This window comes from Neoarius graeffei, chromosome 28 (assembly GCF_027579695.1).
Source record: "Neoarius graeffei isolate fNeoGra1 chromosome 28, fNeoGra1.pri, whole genome shotgun sequence".
NCBI classification, from domain to species: domain Eukaryota; kingdom Metazoa; phylum Chordata; class Actinopteri; order Siluriformes; family Ariidae; genus Neoarius; species Neoarius graeffei.
In genome coordinates this window covers 18,564,755-18,576,971 of record NC_083596.1, presented here as the reverse complement: position 1 = coordinate 18,576,971, position 12,217 = coordinate 18,564,755, and the positions used below count along the sequence as shown (strand labels likewise).

Genomic DNA, 12,217 nt, shown 5'->3' with positions numbered 1-12,217 from the left:
ACATTTCCTTTATTTCCTCCCAAATAGTCCATTAATACGCATCTATAAACAAATTTACATTACAGAATATGAAACATCCATACTCGAATGTAGAAACAGTTTAGATCTATCATGAAACAGTAATACATCAAATAATACAATATGAGGTCAAGAAAACTTTGGAAACAATATTATTTGTGTTCGTAAAATAAGTATTCATCCGTATTTCTCGATTTTATATCAGAAAAATAAAGTAATTTGTGGTAGAGTTAAATATATGTATCAACTTCTTATAGACATCTTAAGTTTTCCAATATATATTGAAAATTTGATAACTGTATGGAATATAGTGGTGAAAATGAACCACTTTAAAGGAATCTTTCTTTCTGGCTGAGCCAAGTGCATAGCTTTATAACCATTTACAAAATAGAGAGAGAGACACGAATGTTATTAGCTGTGGACAAAGTCGTATATCTTGTTACGTGAAAGTTAGTATAAGTGCCGTTGTGGTGTGTATCATTCCTAAATCATCACAGTGTACTTTATCGTTTCATTTATAATTAATACCCAAAACTCATAAGGATTCACACAAGGTCTTGACGCGCCACGCCACAATTTCCCCACAAATCATTTTTAGTCTCAAAAACCGTATTAATGCAAGTGTCTACACTCTGATCACGATGAGCGAATTACTTTGCACTTCAAGCATTCTTTGTATTTATAACACAACAGCAAATTACACAAACACTATGGTGCATGAAATCTTTTTGCCACTCATACATCCAAATAACATATTCATACAGCAAATTGAATCATGTTTACATTTATGTTTGTGATTAAAAAAAATAATAAATCACAGGTTACAGTCTATTACGACTGAACAACAGCATGGCACAAGGCTCTTTATAAAGTAGAAAGAAAGAGCAAGCAGGTATAGCCTCTTAAGTAGTGTGTACATCAATCATCTCATGCTGGCACAATACTCATTAATTACTAATGAGAGAGAGAGAGAGAGAGAGAGAGAGAGAGAGAGAGAGAGAGAGAGAGTTGCGATGGAAAGGGTCATTGGAAATAAACCAGCCTGCTGGTTTGGAAATTCAAAAAAAAAAAAGACAGCATAGTATTAGCTTTAGCATGTGGCTGATAACCGATGCAAACAAGATTGGTGCAAAAAGAAAAAAAAACAGAAAGAGTTGCAAATAAAGGAAACAGGAAGTGTGTGGCATGACAAGAGTCATGATTAAAGATAATTTGAAAAGAAGTTCTCTTGGAGAAAAACTTATCTAATTGTAATGTTTTATATGAATAGATTGTATAAGTTCCTCTCCCATAGTAGCACGTTACTGTACAACGTCAGACTGTACACATGGACACCATTGAGTTTAAAACACTTATACAACTGTCAATCATTCCAGATTCATGTGCTAATTGGGTCATCTGCAGTTTTGATCGGAAAGAAAAAAAACCAAGCCTGCTCTTTTGACATGTTTTTGAGTCATAACTCGTACTAGCGTACTCTACAGAGTGGAGCACCTACGTTAAAAAAAAAAAAAATCCATCCTAAACTCTAAACAGTTCAGCCAGTCAGTGACAAGCGTGCTAAAATGAACAGGAACGTTTGATACGCTGGTGAAATTTTAATCTTATAAATATTTGAAAGGAAATGAATGACATGGGGGGAAAAAAATTTAATTGTCTGGGTGACCAAAAATGTTCCAGAAGAACAACCATTTTTTCATTTCTTTTACAACATTGCACCACATGATATTTAGTTGTTTTTTTTTTAATCCATGATTGACTGAATAATCATTCAGGGCCTTTCGATCCATTCATCCATGAAAAGGATTACCAGGAAACCAAAAACGGCTCAATTTCTGGCACTTTTATTTCTCAAAATGTAAAGTATAATGAAAAACCCGAGAAAACAACCGATTCTGAAAATGTCACACCTGTATGGAGGGGCTTCGATCTTAAAGTAAACTGATAAATATTATAATAAAAGAGCCTGTTATTTCTTAGGAGCATTCCATGCAGGGGGAGAAGAAAAAAAAAAAGAAAAAAAATTTAATATATTTCCTTACACAAATGTAGGAAACATTTTCTATATTACAAGTTTCACGACAGCTTGGAATCACATGTTAAAAAATTTTTCAAGCATGAAATTCTCCTTGAATCAAGCCCACATTGCACTTCTATTTGTAAAGATATGGGAACTAAAATGTGCAAAGTTTTCTACTCTGTATGCCATCTCAGATCAACTGAGACCATTTTATCCATGACCAACAATCATGGTTAGCTCATTCAAACTGAAAACAACACAGTAAACAGACTTAACTAACACACACACACACACACACACACACACACGGGTAAAACTCCTCAGTCTCTGGACGCACACCAGGTGCGGTGGGAGACGTGCAGGCTGTTGCCAAGTTTAGTGGCGTGATTGTGAGTCATTTGCTCTGAACTAAGCCTGCAAAACAACGCCAGTTTTTCAAGCCACATCCTCCACTCACATGCATCCCATTATGCTGCACGCAAGCTCACGGGTTTGAGCTCCACAACGACGACGACAAAAATCTCTCCTTACAGCACAACTGGCACGTTTTATGTTAAAAATGGAGCAAAAAAAAAAAATCTAGACGAGGACTAGAACATTCTGTGCACTGCACTGCAGTACAATAAACACTTGATTAACACTCATCTGAAACGGCTGAATCCTGCAGCACAAACAAGTGAAGAGCAGGAGGAGTGTGTATGCTCAGATGGGGGGAGTATGGATTTGACGAAATCTGACTTGTAGTGGGATTCCCCAGGCCAGCTGGAGAACATATGAGTCACAAGTACGAAAGCTCCAAAACAAACACAAAACACACATGACAAAGACATGTCTGAAGGCCGTAATCCATGGAGGAATGGCTAGAAGCTTGTTAACCTGAATAGGACGGGTTTCAGTATGGCCAGCCATACAGCTCTGTGTCTATTCATCTGCGTGTCATACGGTTCGAAAATTCCAACCAATAACAAAACCGCACTTGATGCATACTCCGCAGTGCTTTTAAACAGTTTGGATAAATTTTCTTCAAGTGCACAAAAATCACCCATAAAGGCTTCCAAAGGGCATAATCAGTCAAAACCTGTTTTAACGACAGAATAATTTTCCAAAAGTTATTATTTGTAATGCTTCATTGAAGACCTGATGAAGGGATTTCTATGTTGGTTATGACGCTTTTCTATACATGTGCAGTGTGTCAACTTGCAAGACAGGACAACTAATCTAATCTATCTAGCGAGAACAATGAATCGAGTTAAACCCAACATGGCCAAACATTCCCTGTGTACCTGCGGTCCTATTTCAAATTAAAGAAACTGAAAAAATTTGAATTTTACCTAAAAAAAAAAAAAAAAAAAAAAAAAAGACCTAATTGATGGAAGACTGCAATAGTAAAAGTCTAACATGACTGGTACTAATCATTTTAACCAAACAGATGACAGCCCCGGCCACTCACTTTCTATTGACTCAAAAGACCGAGGCTCTTGAATACACAGGTCAAATTGACAAAGCAAAAGTAACTGTTACGAGCAACAAATGTTCCACGTCTTTTCCCCTTTACTGAAATGACTTTTCTGCTTTATCTGAAAAAGCAGAAAGGTGCAGTGTCCAGTATTGCCTTAGTAATGAGTCAACAATTTTTATTCCATCCACATTCACTGGATATGAGCAATCGTGTGCTCGGATTGGCTACTCTACTACTAGGATATCGGCTCATATACTGTGAGTAGAGAAAAACAAAATGGCGGAGTGCATCAAGTCAGATACATCACTGTTTTAAGTATTTAAAAGAAACCGAAATCTTTAAAAGAATATCGTTTTCCACCTCCCCAGTATTTCCTGTTCTACACTCCAGCTCAGATGGTTGCAGTGATGCACCTTTAAGTTGGTTTGCCAACCACCAAAAACAAACAAAAAAAAGCCAGAAAATTTTGAATAAAAATCACTTGATAGCAAGAAGGTATCTTTTTTCCCCCGAAGAATTATTATAAACTGCTACTGTCATTTCACCAGTTTGTTGACATTCTAAGCAGAAATGATTGTCGGACGTTGTGTATAAAGTTTTTATTTATCGAATTTGCAAAAAAAAAAAAAACCCGCTCCGTTTCTCAAAATCCAGTGAACGTGGATAGAATAAAACAGATATTCCACTCAATCTCGTCATGCGTGGATTATAGCCGACTCGGCGCTACGCACCTCCTCAGCTATCAGCTCATGTACGACTTGGTTTCATGGAATAACTGAATATACTGCGGTTAAACTTAAACTGAAATTACATTCATCTCTGAAACTGGTGTATAAAATACTGACTCCACCAGAAACATCGGTTACGAATATAATCGACAGATATCCAGATGCGACTCAAATCAGGCGACTGTTTAAAAGCCAGTACACTAAAAACACAAGTTTTTAATTTCCTAGATTATGATTTCAGGTTTAAATCTTCAATCAAGCATGTAAAAATATTCAGTGATGCAACAGTGTTGAACAACTTTTCCACCTGTAGACGTACAAAGATCTGAAACTAAAAGGTTTTTATGCCCTGTGGAAACCTTCTGTGGGTAATTAGTGTAATCCAGCTTACTTTAAAAGCATGGAAATCAACAAAACCTGTTTAAACCACTGCAAAACATGCAGTTTTCTTTAAAAAAAAAAAAAAGTTGGAATTTTCCCTCTAAGCTCATTCCCAATACAGGGAATAGTGGTTAAATAAAGCCGGATCATTAACATAAAGACTGAACATATTTTAGTGGTCTGTAACGCAGGCAAAACCAAAGTTCAGAAAAACATCTGATAGAAGGGGAAAAAAAAGAAGAAAAACAAACAAAACAAACAAACAAAAAAAAAAACCCCACAGATCGGAACCATTAAATAACATCTGAAAAGCAAAGCAATATATGAATCATTTCTTCTTAAAAATCCTAACGGCTGCCAATCAGGCCATACGCACGATGTTTCCTTGGCCAAAGACAGTTTTCACAGTGTTCGACTACTTCGGGTATTTCAAGTAGCTTGTTTACTTGCAAATAGGGTGTCAGTAACACAAATTTTGGATTACGTGGCTAATAATAATAATAATAATAATCCACCCACCACCATTTGCATTAAATTCTATGCAGGATTTTCGGTGTTATCATCACGTGTGAATAAACTGATCAGTGAAGACAATTTATAAAAAAAAAAAAAAAAAAAATTGCAAGTAGCAAAACATCTTGTTAGTGCGATGCTGGACTTCCCCTCCATGTTGTTCACCCGCACTAATTTTGGCCATCTTTTCCATTTCAGGAGGAGTGTGACTGATTCCACTAATGACTCTCAATCACGACAGGCTCAAACACACCTGCTGACACCCTGCCAGAGAATAAAATAGGCGTGTTAATTATTTGTGAACTTTGCCGCTCAGGATAATTATCGTTTAAAAGGTTAATAAGTCTTAAATAGAAGAAGAGGCCGCTCCTGGACTGACTCACCTGTTGCCAAGCTGGATGCCGCTAAGAGCAGTGGTACCATCCCGACTGACAAACAGCTGCAAATTGCTGTCTGTAAGAGAGGAGGGGGGAAGAAAATAAATAAATAAATAATAATAATAATAATAATAGGGCGGCACGGTGGTGTAGTAGTTAGCACTGTCGCCTCACAGCAAGAAGGTCCGGGTTCGAGCCCCGTGGCCGACGAGGGCCTTTCTGTGCAGAGTTTGCATGTTCTCCCCGTGTCCGCGTGGGTTTCCTCCGGGTGCTCCGGTTTCCCCCACAGTCCAAAGACATGCAGGTTAGGTTAACTGGTGACTCTAAATTGACCGTAGGTGTGAATGTGAGTGTGAATGGTTGTCTGTGTCTATGTGTCAGCCCTGTGATGACCTGGCGACTTGTCCAGGGTGTACCCCGCCTTTCGCCCGTAGTCAGCTGGGATAGGCTCCAGCTTGCCTGCGACCCTGTAGAACAGGATAAAGCGGCTAGAGATAATGAGATGAGATGAGATGAATAATAATAATAATAGTAGGTGTCTTAATGCCATGGTTTTGCGATATCATTACCCAGAACAAGTAATGCTATGAGCGCAAGGAGTTGTCACTTATGACCACTGAGAAACCAGAATGTCAAGGACGTAGTAGCTCATCTGGCCTGCCATCAAAACAACCCTGACTACCAAAACAGCAAACAGAACTGAAATGTGACAAATGCGAGTGAGGACCAACCTCCACGACAAATTGTTTACAAACAGGAAAATCAACAAAAAGGACTAAAATTTGTTCCCTGAGGGAAGATCTACCCAAAACTGAATTCGCATGATAAACAATTCAAGTCAGAAGGTAATTTGTTAAGTTGCCCTAATTACTCATTTGTTAGCAAAAAACTGACAATACAATGACCAAAGTTTTGCGCAGAAGATCTAGCTCTTTCAAATAAAACAAATAAGAACTGAAATCCATTGAGAACTGAGGGAGGAGATACGATTTAACTGAAAATAAAGAAACAAAAAAAAAAAAAAAAAAAGTGCTTACAACAGGAAACTCAAAAAAAAAAAAAAAACCACAAGTTTTGTTCCCTGATGAAAGATCTACTCTAAACTGAAATTAGGTGAGAACTGTGAGAGGAGATACAATTCTAATCTCATCTCATTATCTGTAGCCGCTTTATCCTGTTCTACAGGGTCGCAGGCAAGCTGGAGCCTATCCCAGCTGACTACGGGCGAAAGGCGGGGTACACCCTGGACAAGTCGCCAGGTCATCACAGGGCTGACACATAGACACAGACACCCATTCACACTCACATTCACACCTACGGTCAATTTAGAGTCACCAGTTAACCTAACCTGCATGTCTTTGGACTGTGGGGGAAACCGGAGCACCCGGAGGAAACCCACGCGGACACGGGGAGAACATGCAAACTCCGCACAGAAAGGCCCTCGCCGGCCACGGGGCTCGAACCCAGGACCTTCTTGCTGTGAGGCGACAGCGCTAACCACTACGCCACCGTGCCGCCCTACAATTCTAATGAGAAGTCCAAAAATTTGTGAAGTTGACCAAGTGTTGTGCAGAATCACTAGTTCTTTCAACCGAAACAATCAGAACTGAAATCCATTGAGAACTGAGGGAGGAGATACGATTTAACTGAAAATAAAGTTGTAAACAAATTGCTTACAACAGGAAAAATCAACAAACAAATGAGTAAGTTTTGTTCCCCGAGGGAAGATCTACTCAAAACATCAATCAGAACTGAAATCCACTGAGAAATGAGAGAGGAGATACAATTCTTGTGAGAGGCCTGGACAACCCGTTCATTTGGCCCAAGTAGCAACTCGTGAGCAAAAAAAAGACCAAGTTTTGTGTGGCGTGACGAGTTCTTTGAAACAAAACAATCGGAATGGAAATCTGTGGAGAACTGACGGAGGAGATACAATTTAACTGAACTGTGGACGACAGATGGACACCACGCCACGGCGATAGTTCATTGGCTTTATGGCCAGATGAGCCAATCGTAAAAGGCAGTGCTATTATTAGACAGGACACAAAGGATTTACCTTGGAAAACTGATACTTAAACATGTGCGAGCTTTCATACGCACCCTCATTGTTGCTGACATCAGCAAAGTCCTGACTCTGGACGATCTTCTCCACAATGTCATCAGCGTCGATGCGCGTGTCATCCACCCAGGTGGGGTGGTTCTCCACAGAGTCCTTCTTTCTCCTAGAACATGAGCAGAAACTGCATTATGTAAATGAAACGCTTTTTTTAAAAAAAAAATTCATGAATACACTTAACAATCCTGTTAGTGGAGAACTAGGAATATTATAAAAGTTGGAATATTGAACACCAAAAGACAGACAGACAGACAAATCCTTGAACAAATTCTTAATAGTTTTTAAAATAAATAACCCAAGAGACACCGTAGTATCCTCCCAATTACAGACAATATTATCTTTATACGAAGAATGAAGAAAAAAAAACCTGATAAAATAAAATAATCACTATCCCCCGCCACGACCATTTTATGAAGCCCTCTTAAAGTGCCATTCCACCATTGGATGTATTCTTTGGCATAAAATACAATATATTTTGACAACATATATAAATGGTATCACTAGATAGAGAAATCTTTTAGCTTCAAAATGATATATCAAACAATTTTTTGACAACGACAAGTATATTAATTTTGCGACCAAAGTCACCTACCCTTTTAATTTCCGCGCGTGATGTCATCAGCAGGTTCCCCTTCTTGTGTACCACGTGACGTGTGACGTGGCACATATCAGCAATGGCGGATAGAACGCGATAAAAATAATACCAATAAATTTAGCTAATACCAATAAATCTAGCTAACTGAAAGACTAACTCAATTTTTCGCAATTTTTTTGGCCCCCATATCCGAGGAGAAATGACACTCTCACTTTGGGGGTTTCCTGGTCTAAAAATAGACAGACACATGATACACAAGAAAGGGAACCTGCCGATGACATCACGTTTCACTACCGCGCGGAAATTAAAAGGGTAGGTGAGTTTGGTCGCAAAATTAATATACTTGTCGTTGTCAAAAAATTATGTTTGATATATCATTTTGAAGCTAAAAGATTTCTCTGTCTAGTCATGTTGTCATAAAATATATTGTATTTTACGCCAAAGAATACATCCAATGGTGGAATGGCACTTTAACACTTACACCCTTATAAGCCCATTACTTTAATATTGACTTGTGTCGTAAGTGCTAGGACACCTTCATAAAATGCTACCCAGCTTTTTTTCAGTAGTATGAACACGCAAAGTTTAATTGATGTAGTTTGAGAAAACTTGTCCAGATTGAGTCCACTTGTACAAAGTCCAGTAATATAAATCAAGGACCAGAACTCTGAAAATAATACATTTCTCATACGGTACATGATTTACAAACTCAACTTGGATCATGAATAGTAATAAGAGCACGCAAAGTTTCATTGATTTAGCTTATGTAGTTTCTGAGTAAACTCGTCCAGATGGAAATGGACGGACGGATAGACTCCATTCCTATATCCCCCTGTGCACTTCGTGGTGGGGGATGAGAAGAAAGCACCTTTTCAAGGCTTCGCAAAAATAAGAGACCCCCGAAAAAAAAAGTAAACATTTTACAAAAGTTAAACATGAACCCTTTAACCCTGCAAGGATCACAGGTCTTCATTACCTAGAAGGTCGGTTAGAGAGGATGGCAGGCCTCGGTGGGCGAGGAGGCCTCTCGGGTTTCACCAGCTCTTTGTCCGGTTCTGCTGGGCTTTCAGTAGCCGTGGTGGTCCCCGCTGAAGCATTGCTGCTGCTGGTGGAGGTGTTCCTCCGGTGCTGGCTCAGGTCTGTCAGGCTGGACGAGCCCGAATGCTCCGTGCTGTAGCCTGCAGGAAGGACAGACATCACTACATTAGATTCAGTACCTTCACAAATTTACATATTCAAGAGACACTATATATGTACAAACTTTGTAAAAGACGTACGTAAAATCCCATGAGCTGTGCGAGAGGCTCACCTGAAACTTTGCTCTGTTGACTGGCATAGCTGGAATTCCTCGAGTGGCCGGTGTGAAACACATCTTCCGGGTTGGACAAGTTCTCATCTAACACTTCTGGCAAACCTACAAACGCACACATACAGGGAGTGTGTGGATACTGTTCACAACTCGAGACAAGTGTTTGTGTGTGAGAGAAAAGAGGAGGCCATGACTCACCTGAGCACGGCACAGAGGCTCTGGATTTGTGTGCACGGCTGGTGCTGAGTCCCGGGCTAATGCCTGTGGGAGGAGTCGGGTTGTTGCCAGTGCCCTCTCCCTTACGATCCAGCTGAAGAGACAGGTCCTGACCAGCAAGGCCTGTGTTTTTAGCTGTGCTTGGGGGCCTGGAGAGAAAAACGTGTGCTGTGGACTTATACATTTCATATTATTATACATGTAATATATACATGTAATATATATATATATATATATATATATATATATATATATATATATATATATATATATATATATATATAAAAAAGTGATTCCACGCTTATGGGTACTGAAATGGGGACATGAACTTATTTTTAAAAATTCACCTAAAACCACTTTTTTTTTTTACCATCAGGTCACAAAACATGTAATCTTTAATGAATGATATGTTAAAAGATAACTTTAATTTTCTGAGATGTAATAAAAACATATTTATATGCCAAAGTCAAGCCTATGAGTTCCAAAATGATGTCTGTTCCATTACTTCTGTTACGATTGTCCATCTCGCGTCTGTTACAAATTAATTACAATCTAGCTATATACCATGTTAATCTTATTGAAAGAATGTGTATGTTTATTCTACTACACATGTTTATTAATTATATTTGCTAAAACATCACCTTCCTATGTTTCAAAAAGTAATTCTACATTGTTAAAATTGAGAATATATATGTCCACAACACTTCTGTTACGTTCTGACTTTGGCATATAAATATGTTTTTATTACATCTCAGAAAATTAAAGTTATCTTTTAACATATCATTCATTAAAGATTACATGTTTTGTGACCTGATGGTAAAAAAAAGAAATGGTTTTAGGTGAATTTTTAAAAATAAGTTCATGTCCCCATTTCAGTACCCATAAGCGTGGAATCACATACATATACATATATATATATATATATATATATATATATATATATATAAAAAATACACACACGTGTATATATACACACACACAATATATATACACAATATATATACATACATACACACACACATATATAGTGTGTGTATATATATATATTATATCAGCTGGATAGTACAGTGGTAATGCTCACTGACTACGACGCAGGAGATCGGGGTTCGAATCCCGGTCGGGGCAAAACATCATCCAGTAAGGGTCCTTAGGCAAAACCCCTCATGATATATCAGCCTACCTCAGGAATGAGTGAAAACATAACTGATAGAGTCATACCAGCTCAGACGTCGCCCGGGTCAACAAGGTCTGCGTCAGTTGCTAGGGAACCAGGGCAAACTGATGAGAAATGGGCTACTGGAACAAGACATCGATGGACGAGGACAGAAAATACGGATTTGCTGGAATGCTACTATACAAGCAATCCCAGAGAGAGGGGATACATGCAGAGAATGTGGGACCATTGGATACTTCGAAACCCACAATCAAGGCTAACAAAGAAACAGCTATTAGCCCAGTGTTCCAACATCCATAATCGAAATCTGCTATCACAACTAGAGATTAATGAAATACAACAACAATGCTACGGCAAGGGGGAGCCAGGAAGACAGGTCAGCGGGGAGATACCACAACCAGAGATTGGGTACCAAGCCCCAACAGCTAACAGCCTCAACACAAGAGCTGCTGACCTGAGAAGGAAGATCGTGACCCAACTGGAAACCTGGAGCCCCCGACAAATACCGAAGCTGAGTTGCCAAGTACCTTCAGAAGATCTACTAGTAGATGTGAATGCTGCTCTGAAGACAATCTCCACAAGAACCATCACTGAGACCAACAAGCTGATACACAGTACAGCAACAGTAATCATGGAGATGCTTGGACACAAGGTGGGCTCGGGACATAACAAACAGTATCCACCATGGAAGAGACGATTAGAGGCCAAGATAAAGGCAGCAAGGAGGGAAGTTAGCCAGCTAGCTGAACTACACAAAGGGAACATGGTGAATAAAGGGGCGCCCAGGAAGTACAACTCACTCTCCATACCAGAGGCACTCGAAACTGCCAAACAGCGACTAACAGCTCTGGCCACCCGGTTGAGGAGATACACCAAGGAAGGAGAGGCCAGGAGAATAAACAAGCTGTTCTCCACTGAACCAGCCAAGGTGTACTCTCAATGGCAGGGGAACAACAACCGGTCAGACCCACCAAGAGCTGAGGTGGAAAAATACTGGAAAGACATATGGGAAAGAAAGGCATCACACAACACCGATGCCCAATGGTTAGTGGACCTAAGAGCTGACCACAGCAACCTCCCAGAACAAGAACCAGTAACCATCTCAATGGCAGACGTCCAAGAAAGAGTGTCAAAGATGAAGAGCTGGACAGCACCAGGCCCCGATATGATCCATACGTACTGGCTGAAGAAGCTAACTGCACTCCATGAACGCCTAGCAGCACAGATGAACCAGCTGCTGAGGGATGGAACCCACCCAGAATGGCTAACCCAAGGCAGGACAGTCCTAATCATGAAGGACCCCCAGAAGGG

General features: G+C 39.5%; 1 protein-coding gene across 1 annotated transcript in view; it reads right to left on the bottom strand.

Moving 5' to 3' along the window:
• eeig1b (estrogen-induced osteoclastogenesis regulator 1b) overlaps nucleotides 1–12,217 on the bottom strand; it is a 115,523-nt gene continuing 103,306 nt past the window's right edge. The window contains exons 8-13 of the mRNA XM_060912155.1: nucleotides 9,715–9,881; nucleotides 9,517–9,621; nucleotides 9,184–9,385; nucleotides 7,597–7,718; nucleotides 5,503–5,572; nucleotides 1–5,383 (exon numbers count right to left, since the gene is read on the bottom strand). Coding sequence (XP_060768138.1) covers nucleotides 5,338–5,383; nucleotides 5,503–5,572; nucleotides 7,597–7,718; nucleotides 9,184–9,385; nucleotides 9,517–9,621; nucleotides 9,715–9,881 — 712 coding nt within the window. The 3' untranslated portion in view covers nucleotides 1–5,337. The remainder of the gene's footprint in view (nucleotides 5,384–5,502; nucleotides 5,573–7,596; nucleotides 7,719–9,183; nucleotides 9,386–9,516; nucleotides 9,622–9,714; nucleotides 9,882–12,217) is intronic.